General features: G+C 39.1%; 1 protein-coding gene across 1 annotated transcript in view; it reads right to left on the bottom strand.

Moving 5' to 3' along the window:
• Positions 1-1029: 1029 nt before the first annotated feature.
• The window catches only part of usp34 (ubiquitin specific peptidase 34), a 90118-nt gene continuing 72450 nt past the window's right edge, over positions 1030-18697 (bottom strand). The window contains 13 exon segments of the mRNA XM_007892500.2: positions 1030-2321; positions 3231-3390; positions 4440-4586; positions 5264-5404; positions 7888-7967; positions 8605-8728; positions 10231-10355; positions 10487-10591; positions 13086-13193; positions 15296-15422; positions 16196-16274; positions 17030-17187; positions 17732-18366. Coding sequence (XP_007890691.2) covers positions 1693-2321; positions 3231-3390; positions 4440-4586; positions 5264-5404; positions 7888-7967; positions 8605-8728; positions 10231-10355; positions 10487-10591; positions 13086-13193; positions 15296-15422; positions 16196-16274; positions 17030-17187; positions 17732-18366 — 2618 coding nt within the window. The 3' untranslated portion in view covers positions 1030-1692.

The following is an 18697-nucleotide window of genomic DNA, read 5'->3' as shown; positions in this document are numbered from 1 at the left end:
CAGAGAACTTTGTAATATTTTACCATCTGTGGTGCAACATTTATACTCTGGGTCCTCTGTACTTTGCTTTGATACATATTGAATTTTCACATCAATAGATGTAGTGCCAATTGCAGTGAGGAGTGTTTCCCCCCCCTCACTTTAATGGTTTTGCAAAAGTTAAAACTTTCCGCTGAGATTAGTCAGATTGTGATCTGATTAACTAAGTTGCGCACACACATCATCACACAAACAGGCAATGCTGATAACGAGTAGTTCCCTGATTCATCCATAAACATTCGTCTCATTTAGAAACTCATTACACGTAGTAAATTATTTCTCATATCATGAAATGTTATTGACTTGAGATTGTCAGCACCATCGATCCCTGTATTAACTGGGCTGAATAATGCAGGTGATATAAATGCTTAAGAGTATTTTCAAATGGCAGCTTTTAATACAGTACTAGCTCAATTGGAGATTAAGCATTTACTGCTGCTCTAAACCTATATTGGATAATGGCATTGAATCAAAAAGAAAAACTCACCCTCCACTGTTTTCTCTCTTTTCAAGAGTGAGTCAGTGTTGTCAACGTATAAATTGTTGGAAAATGGTGCTCGCAATCTCTAGTCCTCTATGGCATTCTTTTGAACTACAATCTGTGTTATTGCTTATGTGTTTAATGAAATTTAGACGATTGGAGGATTGTGTTCCGGGATTAATAACCGCTTTAAATTAATAAAATAATAATAATCAATCCACGACTGTTTGTGGCACAATTGGCTGCTGTGTTTCGCCGACATAGAATATTCAGTCAATTCACTTTAGCGCATTTTCTGTGAGGCGCTTTGAGTCGTCTCAACGATGTGATAAAGACGCTATATCAAATGCAAGGATTATTATTATATATAATGAAGACATGCAACTCTTGTCAATAATAAGTCAGTTTTGTTGCTAATCAATTAACCCGCATGTTCTTTTCTTCAGACCTACATGCAGGAAGGTTCGTGCAACATCAATGTGTGTAAAAAAAAATTCTGGAAAACAAACTAAAGTTCATAGTTTTATTTCAAGTGTGCTTTATTTCGGCCACAGGAAACCTGTCAGATAAAGCACCTCATTTATGCCAGTCCATGTCTACAGAGGATTCTTAACAGAATCAAATTAATCGTGGTTGGTTTAGTATACAAGTAAACAACTTAATTTGGATAATAGAACCACGGAGATTTCAGGCAAAGCTGCCTTCTTAATAAGAGTACAAAAACTGGCAACAAAAGACACGATATTATACACAGTAAAAATGCAATATCTTTAAATTACATCATACAATATGAGAACAAAAATCTCTGTAACCCTTCACCCCAAGATACACCTCAAATCTGGATGAAAAGCCACAACAAATTACTTCTATGTAAAAGCTGATCATTAATATGATTGCCCTTGAGAAATGTGCTGTAAATGCCTTTGTTTTTAAGTTATCTATAAATTTGTGTTTAGTTTTCCACTTATCACATCTTCAAGCGCATAACCCTAACACACTGGATTTCTCCCACGGCTGAGATGCTTCTTCATACAAACAACTAACGGCATTCAAGCAGAAAAATGTCACTTGACAGTGAAGCACAAAGCATCAGATCGAACAGGCAGAACAAAATTAAACAAAAACTCAAACTGTATTTAAAAAAGACAAAACTAGACATGCTAGTAGTCTCATCAAGAAGCAGGTTGGTTCCCTCTGCTCAATATTCTTGTGACTGCACTAATGGTAGATTCAATGGTCCTACACAAATTATCTAAAAGATCCTGCTGCTGCATATTAAAGAGTCCTCTGGAATGGGTACAGCTGTTGGATAAACTGGTCTCGGGGTCAAAAGAAGGCAGAGTTGGAGCCTCGCAGTTCCTAAGGTCAGTCAGGTCAGATAAAACTGTAGCAATAGGTGGCGATGTGGAGGGAGAGTCAGAATCATCTTCATTGGTTTCCTTTTCAGCACTCAGTAGCTCCTTCACCACTTTGCAATCCTCCATTGCATCCTCCCCCTGCAACTGCTCTACAGAGTCCTGGGGCCTATTGCCGATTAGTGTGTCATGTGCATTTGAGGAAGAAACTTCCATTCTATCTTCTTTCACAGAAATGGGGTCAGGTGTCGGTGGGTCATGTTCGGTGCCTGGATCAATGACTGCTGAGTCTCTGGTCTCAGTGTCTGAGGTACTGGCAGGGGTTAACGCCTCTCTAGGCTCTGTCCTACTGTCACTGGGTGTGCTATGCCCAGTGCTGTTGTCAAGAGGATGTTCTTCATCACTGCTAACGCGCCTTCTTTTAACAGGAGTGGCTCCTTCATCGTCTGGAAAGGGAGAAGGAAAAGAAAAGTTAAGACTGTGCTCCTCCTTCATGTACAAATGAAGAGAAAGGGATGGGGGGGGAAGCATTTGATTGCGATAAAGTTTATTGTATTTAATTTAAAAATATTCTGATGTAAACATAATACTGAACGTCCAAGACACTGAGGGCAATAACCTCAGTTCACCATAAAGGAAAAAGTCTCATCTCTGGAAGGTTTAGGTTCACAAGGACCCAGTATTGGGGTGAATGTATGGCGTTAAGTTTCATGTGCACTTGAATCCAGCAGAAAATTGCCATAAATGTGATACAGGTGTGTAAAAAAACACAGTAAAAGAGGGAAAAGGAGTTTATAAACCGGAATATTGAATGCATAGTAGGTGGTGAATCAGTAAAAGATATCGGTCACAAAGCAGCCGGGCATTATATGTAGTATTGCATTCACCATTACAGAAAGATATCAGAAACTTGGAGGGGGTTCAGTGTAGATTCACTAGGATGGTAATAGGTGGCAGAGGATTATAGTTATGATGAAATGGTAAAAACACACGTGATGCAGTATACACCGGAGAGAAGGATGAGAGGCATGTAATACAAGTGTCCAAACTTAAGAAAGGATTTGTGATTTTAAAACAGTGAAAGTCTACTTGCAATGTTCAGTGAAATGGTAACAAGGAGGGCTTAAACAAGATTATAACTGGATATGTAAAGAAGGATCAAAAGGAAACAGTTAAGGGGAAAGAGTAGGGAAATATGATTGAAGTGGACAGTTCCAATGGACAGGTAGCATGGCACAGGCACGATGAGACAAATAACCTTGTTCTGTGCTGAATGGTTTAATATTAGTAGATGGAGGGCAGGACATTTCACAGGAATTGAAATTCCACTTCTCTCGACCTTCAGCCATATGTACCTTTTGTCTTCCGTTCTTTTGCTTCTTGTTCCTGTAGTGCACTTCTCTGTTTCTGGCAAGTCCTGCACTTGTTCAGCAAATCCTGTAGAGTCTGGATCAGTGCTGAGTCCAGCTGTTTGGGCGTGTGTATGGAAAGCAGCAAGGCAAGGGCTCGAAGATCCTGCGGGCAGTGAAATAAATCACAAACATACAATGGAGACCGATATGTAATATTTATCAAAATAAGCAATAAAGTAAGCAAAGCAGCGATATTTACTTTGGTCACCCTTAACCTTCAAATACTAGTTTCTCTCCACATATATTGTCTACAATAATAAAATCCAATAAAAAAAAATATTTAAATATAGCGAACTGTCCTTCTAAGAGTACATTTAGTCACTTCCACTCTCGACTTTCTTCTTTCATGCCACTGTCCAACACCCTCTAGCGTAATTCCCAGGAATACCTTGAGAAGCCAAGCAGAGGAATGGGAATGCAAGTAGCCAAATTTCACATCTAAAGAAACATCAAGAAGCAATCTTCCTGACTTGCCTGGCTCAGTCAGGGACACTCGAGTCAGAAGGTTGTGGGTTCAAGCCCCATGTTGAAACTTTGAGCTCCTAGTCTAAGCGGACACTCCAATCTCCAGTACACTGTGGGGGGAGGGGCTGCATTGACGAAGGTGCCATCCCTCAAGATGAGATGTTAAACCAAGGCTCATCTGCTTGTTTAGGTGGACATTAAAGCTTCCATGAGATTATTCATTGAGAAAGGAGTTTCTCCCAATGCCCTGGCCAACAATCCTGCTCACAAAAATTGGTCATGGTCTCCATGGCAGTTTCTAGGACACAAACTTGCTGCCACGTTCATCTCCACAGAAGCAGCCACTACATTTTACAGTAAATCCTGTGAAGTACTTTGAGACATTTTGACAATGTGATAAGGTGCTATATTAAAGATGACATATCAAAGTAAGGATTATTATTATTTTGTTAATTATTATTATCCATTGGAGATACACAAGTATCCATTGTCAATACCCTATTACCTACAACATACAGAGAGGCTTTCGCAGTGTCTGTCTAAAATCTGATGACAACTAAAAAGCTGGTACATTCAGCTGTAGACATGTGACAGAACTAGAATTTTCCACAAGAGCACATATTAATATTGAAGTTAAGCTTGGTGTTTGATGGAAAACCATAAAATAAAGGAGAATGTATATCTTACCCCGTTTAGAATAGCACCGACTTTAGAGATTTCGACACGTTGTCCCAAAAGTTCTGGCTCAAGGTTGTGGTACTCATTTATTAGATTGGTGATTAAGTTATTGATCAAACTGGAACAGTTTGAACTGGAAAGCACTTGACTCTGAACCTGAGGGAGCATAAATAACATACCGGATAGATTTTCAAATGATGAAAAGAGTACTCCAGTTTTGAGTCATTCAACGTATGTCTTCTTTTTGATGTACAAGCGAGAAAAAAGCAAGTTATGTACGTCACTCACATCTCCTTTACCAATTTAACAAATCTTATTACGTTCCGATTACGAAGAGTTTGAATACCTTTTAGGAATTAAACGAGTTTTTCAGACAAGCCATAAAATAGGCCATTTATGCCAATTTGTAGCGATCTCACCATCCAATTATTTGCTCCTTTCTCCTCTGTGTTTCCTTTTGAACAATTAGTTCTCTGGATTTCCATCCCCATTCACAAATGATTAAACTTGATAATTTTCCTTTTACAATTTGTTTTAAATTTTCCTTTAGTTTCTTTTTCAGTTTTGATATTTGAACCGGTTTGATTTTAATTTCCTCTTCCTATATGTATTTTATTTACTTGCAAACGTCCTAAAATCCATAAAACACACTTGACTGAAAGAGCAAAATTTTCACCTACAAAATACACAGCCAATGTATTTCACAGTTTAACTCCTGTCTCGATGACGTGATAAGGCGCTAGAACAAATGCAAGGATTATTATTATAATTCTCCTATATAAAGTGCTAATAAGTAAGAATGTTGGTAACATGAGTTAAAAGTTATATCATACCTTGGGAAGGAAGCAAGCAAGAAAAGTATAAACTGCACTGTTGTTCAGACAGATCCTCTCATCCATTAGAATGCACTTTATGTACTCAGCAAACACCGGCTCATCACACAGCAGCTTTACACAATTCTTTGCCATGGGTGACTGTATAAAACAAATACTTGAATGAGGGCAAGAGTACAAAAAAGTTATGAAATGTGTGCGTGTGCACAGTCAAGTCCACATTCCTTCCCCTGCCCTTCCATAGTATTCTCAGACCATCTTCAGCCAAGAAGTCAGAGAGAACATAAGAATTTGCTAGGCGAATGAAGACCATGGTCCATCTAGTTCGCCTTCCACCATGCTGGCAGTCGCTTGACATGTCGTGTCTCAAACTATATACTGTATCCCGAGATATTATTTTCCAGCAGAAATCTATCCAATTTGTTCTTGAAACAAACAATATTTTCTGCTTCGACTGTTTCCTGAGGGAGCATGTTCCATAAGTTTACTACTCGCTCAATGAAGTAATGTTTTCCACAGATTTGTTCTGAATTTTAACCCCCTTCAATCGCAGGAAATGTCCGCTGGTTCTACTGTTCAGTACAAGATAAAACAGCTTATCAAGGTCTATGTTATTTATTCCTTTCAGAATCTTAAAGACCGTAATCATATCGCCCTCAACCTTCTCTTCTCCAGTGTGAACAAGCCCAGTTTATCTAATCGCTCCTCATAGTCCAGTCCCTCAATCGATTTTGGTTGCCCTCCTCTGTATCCTCGCAATCACCGCAATATCCTTTTTATATTGCGGTGACCAGAAATGCATACAGTATTCCAAGTCAGAGATCATTTACCTACCTTCAGACCTCTGTCTACGCTGCTTTATGACTGGCCCGTTCAATGAGAAAGAGGGAATAATCCCACCTTTCACTCAACACATGGGGAAACTGTGCCAACCTGCATTCAATATTCCGATATACAACACATTGAGAACTTCAATGTTCTGTGTTTTTCAATGTACATTTCTTAAACCACTACATAAATACAGAAATTTACAGCAGAGAGACCTTCTGGTCCATTGTGTCTGTGACACTCACCGCCAGTACCTCTTTTAAGTCTTTTTTCTAAATTAATGTGACTTTCCAGCTCTTACTCCATATCCCTTAACATTTTTGTTTCTCTGGTGCTTAGCAGTCCTGGAAACTATTAGACGCAGGTTGGCAAGGCTTCGGGTTCCAGAGTGTGCATTGGGGTAATGCTGGAGTCTCACCAACTAAACTCATAGCTTTCCATTGATATCACAGTCTAGCAAGCTTTCCCACTGCTTGTCCACCTAGGACCACCCTACCCATTAGGGCTTTGGCTTGCAGGGTTAACAGGAGCTGAGTGGGATGATTCTCTGGCCCCAGGCTGTGTGGTCATCAGCGTGCCCTAGAATGCTGTGGACCCGCTCAGGAACCGGACTACTGAGACCGCCACAGAGGTCTGGCTCGATTCCGACATTCCTTTGCAAAGCTGGTTCAGTTTCAAGGAGACCTCACTACCTTCCGCCCCGCCCAATCAAGGAGGTTAAACCACACAAATCGCAACTAGATTCCATATTTACTCTCAGCAACAATTAATCTATATGTAATCTATGGATAAACATCCAAATCCCTCAATTAGATTCCAAAAGATTCCCGTTAGTTTAAACAGTTTAATAATGATAATTTAGAATTCCCAATTTCCATAGCCTTATTATCTTATTTTTCTTTGGTGGTATCGTGTACAGGCTTGATGGAACCATGATAACAGATATTTTTACATATCAGACCATTACATACTTTCTTGCATAAATTCAAACTTTTTAAAAACTAACTCTTGGCGTAAGGTATAATGAACATCTGTAGATTTGCAGTACAGTAGAAGTCCATTAGGTGGTCCATTATGACTGTGCGTTGTTTATAACATGGGGTGTGCAGGAAGTGACGACGGGGGCGATTTAATGACCTGGAAGTCAGTCATTTTTATTTAGGGCACAGGAAGCAAGAGCTTTCTGCACACGTCGTGTGATTGGTAATATCACAATGCAGACCCTTTGGGATTTTATGCCCCCCCCCACCCTCCAATTACCACATTGTTCCTGTGCTCTACTGTAATCTGTTGAATAATGTGCTACTCACAACACAGATTACTGTGCACCATTTGCTAAAGGCAGCAAATTTCTTATGTGCGCTTACAATGTAAATTTTTCTGACAGTGACAAATTCACTGCTTCTAGCAATTTAACCCCAAACCTACTGTTTCTCAAATCTGAACAAGGAAATAAATGGGCATGGACAAGCTCCTTCTAGCTTCAATTTTACAATGTTATTTCTAACACAGTACAATTTAAAGAAAGTATGATGACAGCATAAGGAAAATAACCCCATTGATAGCAAGTTTGTTTATGAGATAATTAAGTATACAGAGCATTCATTCAATATTTTAGGAAAAAAATACATATATTGTATATAATATATATATATATATAAAAAGAGAGAGAGAGAGAGAGAAAGAAAGAGCCTAAAATCACGTACAAGAATAGTGGAAAAACATCGCTTTAATTTGCCCCCAAAAACATTGCTAAAATTTCAAAAACAAATCTGTTAATAGAAATATTAAAATACCTGAGACTGGTAAATCTCTGTCCAGAGCTTAGGGAACAATGATAGATGAAGCGGCAAACCTTCATATGCTATCAATACACCTGTATAACAACAACAACAAGTTTTACTGACACAGAAAGCAAAAAACACACAAATTGTCCATCATTTGCATTACTCAGAGGAGCTCAAAACGCTCCTTAGAATCATTAATCCATGTCGTGAGAAAATACGTTGTACTGCAGGCTGTCATGTGATTGACAAGTGGTACAATAATAAGGCTATGTGGCTGAACTAAACAGAATTAATGATATTATAAACTTGGTGAATATTATAAAAATAAACAGAGCATGTGCATGTAATGATAATAGCTTTTGACAATCACAGCAAAGGGATGGCCAATGTGTGACCTGCCGACCACATTACAAATGTATAGAAACCTCACACAAGTCACAAGTAGGTTATCCTTGTCATACACACACTAAAGCACAGCACACATTCACTTTATTCTATAGAGAATTTTCTAGCTTCTGGCAACGTCTATTTTGAAACATTGGTCGTTCGCTGTAGCAGGCTATGTTGTGAAGAAACATATTTTCCAACATTGCAGATGTTGCTGCTTTATTGGTGCCAAGAGTCTGAAAAATCTGACTCAATAATAAATTTAATGTAACCACACATTTGCAAAGAATTAAATAGAACACATTCTCCTTAAGGTTCAAACCCCAAATAGATACATACTTAATTTCACAAGGGTTTCTGTAAATTTTTCACAGTTCACTGCGACCCGACACAAGAGATGGATAAATTGATGGTAAGAGAGGAAATAATCCAGCAGCACACGGTCATAAACTTCATCTTTTCCCTGCAAAACAGTCACATTATTCAAATAAATTATTTTCTTTGGGAAGGTTTCACAGCATATTTCCCTGCCCACAAATTCTTCCCAACATTATATTTTTGCATTGAGCTGCAGCAGCAACTTGCATTTAAATAGTTTCTTTTTCTGTAGCACTCGTTAATAGTCATCGCTTGGGCAGGTCTGAACTATAGGATAAGAGTTCAGGTAGGATAATGGAACACTTCATAGTAGTGGGGCTGGACGCCAAGGGAGAAAGAAGGGAGAGGTGACTGTAGGCGCGATTGAAGAGATAGGTTTTAAGGTGGGATGTAGTTCTGCACCCTTACAATTACAATGATGCCGGCAAATGTAATACAACTCATGAATGTTTCCGTAAATACTCCCATGTTTTTGTGGTGCAAAAATAATACTTAAAACACACCACAATTATTAATAACCCATGATTTACAATTTACAAATAGTTGAATATAGAAACCTAGACCTTACGACTATTCCATTGAAATGTTTTATTTTTGGCAATATAGTTTGATTGTTATTTTCACCAATATTTCACCAGAAAATATTGCGAAAACCTCTTGATGCACAAAACAATACAGTGAGCACTGGCTTCTACTTCAAGCTTTTCCCCCCCACAAATGCCTAGATTGATTACGATCACTGATGATGTTTCATGGGCACCAGCTTCATAATATTTGCATCTTATGTTCTTGTCTGTGCTGTTCAGGATGACTTGTAGCCAAAGTGTTTGGGGAGAATGACGAAAGCTCGAGTTGGTGAGGCTGTGAGAAAAAAATGGTGTCTCCACTTGCATCCTAGAAAAGTGAGGAAACTGATGATCTGCCCCATAATAATGTTTGCATTTGATATAAAATAAATAATAATCCTTGCATTTGATATAGCACCTTACCATGTCTTCAAGACGTCTCAACGCGCTTCACAGAATATACTGTAAAGTGAATTGACTATATATTTTGTGGGTGAAATGCGGCAGCAGTGTCGCACAAACAGTCGTGGATAGAGTGACCACATTTTTCTTTGAGGGATTATTACCCCCGGAAAGCGATCCGCCAATCGAATAACAACCAGGTTCCTACTTATTGCTGGGTAAACAGAGGCGTGTGGAGTAAGGAAACGTGCATAAGGTTTCTCCCCACTCGGGAATCAAACCCAGGTCCACTTGTATGGGAAGCAAGTGCACTAACCACTACACTAAAGGACTCCACAGCTGCAGTCAAGAAAGGTCACAAAGCAAACAGGAGTCCAGGTAGTTAAGTGAATAGACCTACATCAGGAGTAATAATTTAGATAGTGACGATATTTAACAAATACTACACAAAAGAGGCTAAATTTAACTTAGAAGTTCTCTTAAAAGTTCTATCAAAAAATTGAACATTTTTTTAAACACAGATTGCAATATGGTTGCAGCACTGTGCTGCATATATATATTATATATAATAATCTTGAATGATGTCTGTAAGGCCAACAGTTCCATAGCTCTTTAGTACCTTGCAAGTTTCTACCATTGTGGGCAAGAGGCACATGTTGAGTTCTGGACGAGGAGGACGGATATTATTCTTCCCACCCATTAACTTGATGTTCTCACGACAAGGGAAATACGGCCCGAGAGACACTGCAGGGAGGAAAAAAAGCAAGCTTGTAAACAGTAAATAAGGAATGTTCAAACTTAGCAATAACAAACAAAGAAATGACCAAATGATTTAAGTGCTTGCAGGCTAATCCCTGAAAAAAAATTGCACTTACTTGGTATATTACTATGGTGGTAAGTGCAATGATTGTGTTGAAGGAATGGCACCAAAGTGTGAAGGAAATCATGTGGGCTCAGAAGTACAAGTTCCTTTAAAACATCTAGGGGAAGAAAAAAAATTATGTTTAACCTGATGGTAAAAAAGTCAGTTAAAAAAAGGGAATGAAGGGAGAAAGCTTTATAAAAGTCACCATTTTCATGCGTTTGCACCAGACACAAAGTATTCATTTTGTCTTTTACTTTAAATTGCGCCAGCATCAAATGGATCATTAAAATAATTGGTAGTACACACAGGGTTCATAAAAGTTCTCTTTCACACTGCCATTACCACATTTGTGGTAAGTTGCACCTAATTGACATAAAATCTGTCTGAGTGGAGACTGCACCTTTCAAGGTGCAGAGAACAAAAACTGGTTATTATTTTGCTGACGGTAAACACATCAACTAAATTTGGCACTTTAATGAATAATTCACTGAATTGGCCGATCTGACAACAAAGGGTTGTTTAATTGCTATTTGTCAAAATGATCGAGGTATTGGGTCATTAGAATTTAGTTGACAAAGATGCCTGCTTGTATTTTGCAGTGTTGTAAATTAGAATACACCAGTGATGTACAGCTAGGAGAAGAATTATTAAAAAACGGCAGAAACCAAAAGGTGCAATTTTCTTCCCAGTGTGGTAATATTCCTGTAAAGTATTCCTGTAAATTTTCAAAGCCAAAGAATGAAAAGTGTCTTGTCAAGTAGCATATATTGCTTTAAATAATTGGTGGTACAGTCCTTCAATTGGCAAGCTTCCATCTCTGAAGACTCGGGCTATAATCAAACTCAAAGTGAGAACTGCTTTGCTTCCAAAGTCATTTGTCAATTTTTTTTAAGTTCTAGTGCTCATGATCTTTTTCATAACAGACATGAGGCCAAAGCTCCATCCTCACTAGGTTTAGTTTTTATGACCGAATGCAGCAAATTAATCACAGAAGGTTATCCAGCAAAAGTGCAGTAACTATAAATAGGCTGGGAAGTAAATCATCCTTTAGGCTATACACAAAGCAACTGCCTCGCATCATAAATTGCTTAGAAGTGCTTAGGCTCTCAACAAATTCACAGTGGAAAATTGTTTTAAAAGTAACCATTTGCAGTGTAAATTGAATCAGTCATGTGGTTCCTCCTATCCTTGCACCTACTTTTAATGTTCAATTAAAATCCAGCAATTTCATCTTTTTTCCTCTCGCCCTCTGCAGATTGCCACGTACACCCTTTGACTGCCAAGAGCACTGTTATAACAATAATCATCCATGCATTTGATACAGTGCCTTGAGTGATCAATTTTTTTTATTTGAACAGATTATTATCCCAGGAAAAACATTCAGCCAATCGACTAACAACAGCATTCCAATTTACTGCTAGGTAAACAGAGGTGTGTGGAGTAAGGAGACTTATCTAACATTTCATCCTGTTAACATCCTAAAGTTGCTTGCCCACAGGTTGCTGAATGTAGACCAAATGGCATATTCAATTTTCCCTGCCTCCCTGCAAATAAATATCTTTACATTCTGTGGCCTCAGCTCTTCCCACTAAGGATGTGGGATCAGGAATGCATTTGGTACATAATTGTATTCTATTGCTTTACTAATGCACACGATCATGGAGCCTACTTGTAGCTGGAGCACAATTTGATCTGGGTGGTGGACTGTTCCGGAGCCACCACTGGTGTTTGTTTGCTATTTAATTAAGAAATAGGTCAAGCAATGAACCAGTTCCAAGCTTTTCCCTTTTCTTTAATCACAAAAGAACTGACAATGAACAGAGAGAGTTGAGTGAGAAGTAATGTTCCGAGTAAAACCCTCTTGGAAGGCAAATATAGCATTGTTTCACAAGCACAACTAGTTTTGTTTCACTTATATTTTGTACTGTAGCTTTTTGCCCATAACGATGCAGTGTATGAAATACATTTTGACACTCAGTGTATATATTGCACATCAAGAAAGGTATAACACAGAAAGATGCAATGCAAAGTTTCCTCTATTCTTCCCAACAAGGTGCTTTACTGACTAAACTTACTGTGATATAAATGGATTGTTTTTCCACATTAACCAACCTTGTGCCTCTATGAATGAGATTCCCAATTTAGTTCCAATTCGTACTGAATTATACCCAATTTGATTGTGTGAACCTGTATCCATTAAGAATTGGGTTGAGACTGGCTGAAATAATTTCATAGGAAATATTTATTCAGTCCAGGCTTCATTTGATCCCAATAAGCAGATATGAAAGGACAGTGTGTAAACTCACCATAACACCACGTCCCCTCAAATACATTACAACAACAACAACTTGTGTGTATACAGAGTCATTCACGTGGGACAGCATCTCAGAGTGCTTAACAGTGGCAGAGCCTGATGCTGACAGGGAGGAGGCAACCTTAAGCACAGTCGAAGAGTAAGGTCTTACTTACTTTCAAGCATTACATTAAGGCAAAAAAAACACAGCAACAAAGATGAAGAAATTCCAACGCGTACAGATTTAGAAGAATAAGCACACAAATCTTCTCTTTAATGCAATACTTTATCAAGTACACCCCAAAAGCATCATTACCTATACAGGCATTTCGGAGCTCTGGTGGGCTGTAAGAGTTCAGTAATGTGAGAAGCTTGTGAGCAAATTCAATTCTCTCCTGCCACTGAATCAATGCTTGCTTCACATCTGCAATTGCAAGATTAAAAAATAATGAATCAAAAGGCAGAACGTTTTTCATACAGAACCAAACAGGTTTTTATTTAATAATAGTAATCCTTGCAGTTAATAAAATAATCCTTGCATCACATCTTTAAGACGTCTCAAAGTGCTTCACAGAATATATTGTAAAGTGAACTGAGTGTGGGTGAAACGAGGCAGCCAATTGCACACAGCAGTGTCCCACAAACAGTCGTGGATTGGGTGACCAAATTTTTTTTGAGGGATTACCACAACACCTTATCACAACATCGAGACATCTCAAAATGCAATTTAAGAACTTATTCTTTGTTATTGCTGGAAGCCATCATGAAGCAAATGCTAAGTACTGGAGAGTGTGGAGGTCAAACCATTGAAGAAATTCAGTGACAAAAGGAAAATTAACTAGAACTAATAGTAACAGTTCTCAAAATACAAATAAAAGTCCAACTTTGACAGCACAAAATAACAGTGTTTTGTTTTACTTGGAAGTGGATATAAAGGAAGAAACACACTCGGTTTTATTATAATCATAGCAATTTGCATTAGTATCATCATGCAATGTGGGGTTGGGCAGCGTACAGTACACAAGTTAAATGTGGGCATAGTGTCTGTGGGTCTGGGAGAATAATAATAATCCTTGCATTTGATATAGCGTTTTTCACGTCGGGAGGACGTCCCAAAGCGCTTCACAGAACACACTGTAAAGTGAATTGACTGTATATTTGTGGGCAAACGTGGCAGCCAATTGTGCACAGCAATGTCCCACAAACAGTCGTGGATTGAAAATGACCAATTTTATTATTGTTTTTGGTTTTGGAGGGATTATTATTAGGCTCTGTGTGGAGTGAGGAAACTTGCCCAAGGTTTCGCCCTGACCTGCCTGGAATTGAACTCAGGTCTCTCACTTGCAAAGCGAGTGCTCTAACCACTGAGCTACAGGACTCCAACCTTGGCACCCATTCAAACTGACTGGAGGCTTGGGGGCAGACTGAGTGGGGAGGAATCACTGCCAACTACACAGCACCCTCCACAGGCCAGGAAGGACGCTCTGCTCATCAGTCCTCTACTTTCTCCCCATTGGGATGAACTACTGAATGACAAGGGCCTAAGGCCTGAGGTTGAGGGACCTAAAGAGTGCAAGAGGAGCTCTGTGTCTGGAGAGTAGCAGCTCGAGGACATATGGGTTTGCCGTCCACTGTGCTTTGCAATTTTTTTTGGACGTTGGGTTGGAAATAAAGATGGTTATTTCACCCTTCTAATTCTTTGACAACTGCATGCCTTCTACATTGGTGTCAGCGATGTTAGTGTGGACCAGGAGATTAACTGAAATTTGCTGTCAGGTGGGCTTTGCTTTAGATCTCTCTGCAGGCTGCATTTGTATTTCTGATCATGAGTTTGCATATGTTGTGAAACATGTCTTTATGATAGAAAGTTCTAGTGTTGTATGTGTTTCAATGGGCGGGTGGAGGTAGAAAGGAAATGCAGGCATCTAGCCCAGTTTGTGTCAGAATAAGGAAGAGCTTGATTTCTACATTAGAAGATGCAAATCTAGCAAGATGTCTGGGAGATTCAGCTAGTAACTTTCAACCCAGAGAGACATTCTCCTCTTCATGAAACAGAGCAGATATTTGAGCAAGTCAGTTATAAATTTGTTCAATGGTGAATTACTCATCTGAGAATTGTCAGACATGGGAAGCTACCAATGAATATAAACAGATAATACTTCTATTTTGATATGTACATAAAAAAAACCTTACAAGGTTTACTGGGTGCATCTGATGTGTCCAAGTCAATCTTTAACAATTGGACTTTCAAAGCCAAAATGCATTCATTGAAGATCTTGTTTTCCGCCAAAATAGTACCACAGGTAAAAGTTCTAAAACTCAAATTTCTCCCCTTCCCATCCCAGCATTAGAGGGTATATAAATGTGAACCAGATTGGACAAAATGTTTAGAAAAAAATAGATTGCACCAATGATAACAAATGCTCCTTAATATATCTATCAAATATCACAGGGAGACGTCTCATTTTAATAAACCTAACATTCTCCGTCTCCCACTTCCTCAAACAAAAGAAGAGTTTCACAAACCTTTTCGTTGCAGGTATGGGCGAGTTGACTTGAGTACAGACAGGAAAATAGAGAGGAGTTCCACCAAGTCCCCAGTCACATGGCAGGCTGTGGCCTCATGGTACATCATGTGCAATGTATTGAAAGACTGTGTTTAAACAAAGATGCTCAGAGCTAGATTTCTGGATTTGTTTTACATTAAGAAAATTAGGGTTAAAATAACTCGCTTCCAGATAAAGTAGACATTATTCCATAAACATAAGAATTTGCTAGGCAAAAGAAGACCAAGATCCATCTAGTTCACCTCCCACCATCCTGGCAGTCGCTTGAGGTATCATGTCCCAAACTATATACTGTATCCTGAAATATTATTTTCTAGCAGAAATCTATCCAGTTTGTTCTTGAAACAAATTACATTTTCTGCTTCCACTGTCTCCTGAGGGAGCCTATTCCATAAGTTTACTACTCGCTCACTGAAGTAGTGTTTCCGCAGATTTGTTCTGAATTTTAACCCCCTTCAATCGCAGGAAATGCCCTCTGGCTTTACTGTTCAGTACAAAATAAAACAGCTCATCATGGTCTACATTACCTATTCCCTTCAGAATCTTAAAGACCGTAATCATATCGCCCTCAACCTTCTCTTCTCCAGTGTGAACAAGCCCAGTTTATCTAATCGCATCTTGTAGTCCAGTCCCTCCATCCCCTCAATCATTTTGGTTGCCCTCCTCTGTATCCTCTCAATCACTGCAATATCCTTTTTATATTGAGGTGGACAGAACTGCACACAGTATTCGAAGTGCGGTCGCACCAGTGATTTATAAAATCAAAGCTACTGTTGAATATTTCTGCTGTGCGTCATTCAGTAAAGTAAGGATTTTTATTTCAAGGTATTCCTGAATTGTGCAGCACTTAATAATGTACCTCAGTCATCAGAATCAGTCCTCGATTGAATACAACCAGCAACCTGTCTTCGTCAGTTTCCAGGAGGATTCTGAAGGCACTAAAATAATAAAAAGGAAAATTCTTAAGTGAATATCGCAATTTCGGTGTGGGCGAGGACCCATGGCAATTGGTATCAAGCCGATGGGCTCATAATTAGTGGTTTATTTTCAGCTCACACTCTATTCCTTAGAATGACAAGAATCACCCACTAACTAACCAATTAAGATAACAATCACACAAGCTCGTGCTCCTGCAGATCATTCCACTCCCTCGTCAACCGAGAAAGCAATAGCTGCTTCAACTGGTCCACACCCTATGGCTCTGTGCCTGCCCCTCACTCCATCAATATATGCAGTCATAAATCCCATTTGTGTGGAAGGAATATTAGTCGGTGTGGGAAGAGATTGCACCTCCTTTCAAAAATGTATTAAGTTCCTCTATTCTTTCTTTGATCCTTGTAATATGTTGATTGCCAGCTCCATTGAATTTTCAGGTCTAATTTGTTTCATGAAATTACCTGCCTCTGATAAGCACTTTTAATATGTAAATATCGATAAGGAAATGAGTGTGAATCTTTTGAATGTAGTTGGATTTTTGACACAAGGGAAATAACCATCTCTCTGACTAATAGTGAGTGGTCGTTGCTTGATAAGTCTAGTTACAGCTGAGCATTGGACTCTGGCTTCAAAAGGAGCTTGATTAAACCTCCGCAAGGCATTACCATTTCTGATAGGATTTCCCAATAACTAATTGGTATCCTACCCCAATTTACTGGATGTGATTTAAATGCTTACAAGAAACATCTAAATTTACCTAATAAGTGTAGTCCAACAGGAGCGTCCGTCCAGACAGCGCAGGTAGCAGTTAATGGTGGTTTTCTTGAACTGTTTTATGTCCTCCAACTCCTCTTCCCTCATATCTGGCCTTTGAGCTACAAACAACTGCATAAGGTTGAACAGTTCTTCAACAGCCTGTATAATTCGGAAACAGAATGGCTAGTTTAGTGCATTTCAAATATTTACTAGATACTGAACAGAATTCAAAGCAAGAGTCCTAATAACCTAACTTTTATTCCACAGGAACTATCACCATTATAAAATTGCAGGATCACTCAACAACTGCATTGAAATGGTTTTCCCTACAGTACAATTTTTGTATTTTAGAATTTATATAACATTTCTAATATAATACATATAAAATACCCACCATCGGTGGTCAGGCTTTCAGCTTATCTGCCCTCACTCTTTGGAACTCCATCCCGGAGACCCTTTACCTCATCTCCTTCAAGGTGCATCTCAAGACCATCCTCTTTGACCTTGCCTTCGGTCATCTTTCCACTCCTCCATCGCCCATCCCTTCCTGAATCCACCTCCCAGGTAAGGTGCAAGCCCTCAACTGTCCAGCACCATAGAACACCCTCCCGACATGAAAGGCCCTAATATAAGTATAATATATATATATATATATAGATATATTAGTTAACTTAAGCACTGTTGCATTAGTTCCAACACTTACCCCTGGGTACTGACTAGCATGAGGTGTAAGATTTTTGAAAGCCCACTGAATATTCTGATGAGATGCGAGCTGGCGGGTAAAAGCAGGGGACTGTTCACAGCACAGACGTAAAATCCCATAATACGCAGGCAGCATCCCCCGGTTAAAAAGGACAACATCTTGATCATCGTGATCAGCTAATATGTAATTAAAAGCAATGTTTTTTGTCACCACCGGATTCTGCACAATGAAGCGGACATTCTCCGGGCAATCCACGCACACGTTGTACCAGAAGATGAGCAGTGCCTGCTTATTGTGGTTTGTTGCGATAGCGGGTTCAGACAGCTTAGGCTGGAAGAGGTTCCAGAGGTCCATGAAGTAACTAGAGAACATCAACTTCTCAGTCTTTGAGACCAAACAGTAGGTCATGAAGCTAAAGTAAGGAACTAGTTTAGTGGTGCCGTGGACAGCAGCGTCGACATACAGCTTGGCTCTTGAAAGTAGGCCCAGGAGGATATTGTAGACCTGGTGCAGGACAACAGTAGTGTCTGGACTAAGAGGCAAGTCTCGGGTGGGATTGTGCAATGACCGGGTGGATCGGAACATCTGACGAAAGGAATTACTTGGAATGAGAGACACCAAAAGGTAGGCTGCAGCTGTGTTGCGGGGGGGAAATGATATTGCAGTCAGCATAATGTACAACTCTGAACAATTGGAGATATTTTAAATGAAGAGTAAAAAAAACATTAAATATTCCATTAACATAAGTCATTTTGTTCAGTTATTTTATGTGGTTCATTTTAGTGGCATATCATTTTCAGGTAAATATTGACAACCCACAGAATCCGTAAACCCCACTTAAACGCAGGGTCCAGTTAGAGCAGAGAGGATAAACATCGCATATATATCTCTTCCTATAAAATGTCTGCGTGTGCATAAAACCCAAATACTGAAATATGATTAAAAGCTAAAGATGCTAGACACAAA

This window comes from Callorhinchus milii, unplaced genomic scaffold (genome assembly GCF_018977255.1).
Source record: "Callorhinchus milii isolate IMCB2004 unplaced genomic scaffold, IMCB_Cmil_1.0 Scaffold3, whole genome shotgun sequence".
Classification (NCBI taxonomy): Eukaryota; Metazoa; Chordata; class Chondrichthyes; order Chimaeriformes; family Callorhinchidae; genus Callorhinchus; species Callorhinchus milii.
Note: the sequence above shows the minus strand (reverse complement) of the source record. Positions and strands in the feature narration are given on the sequence as shown.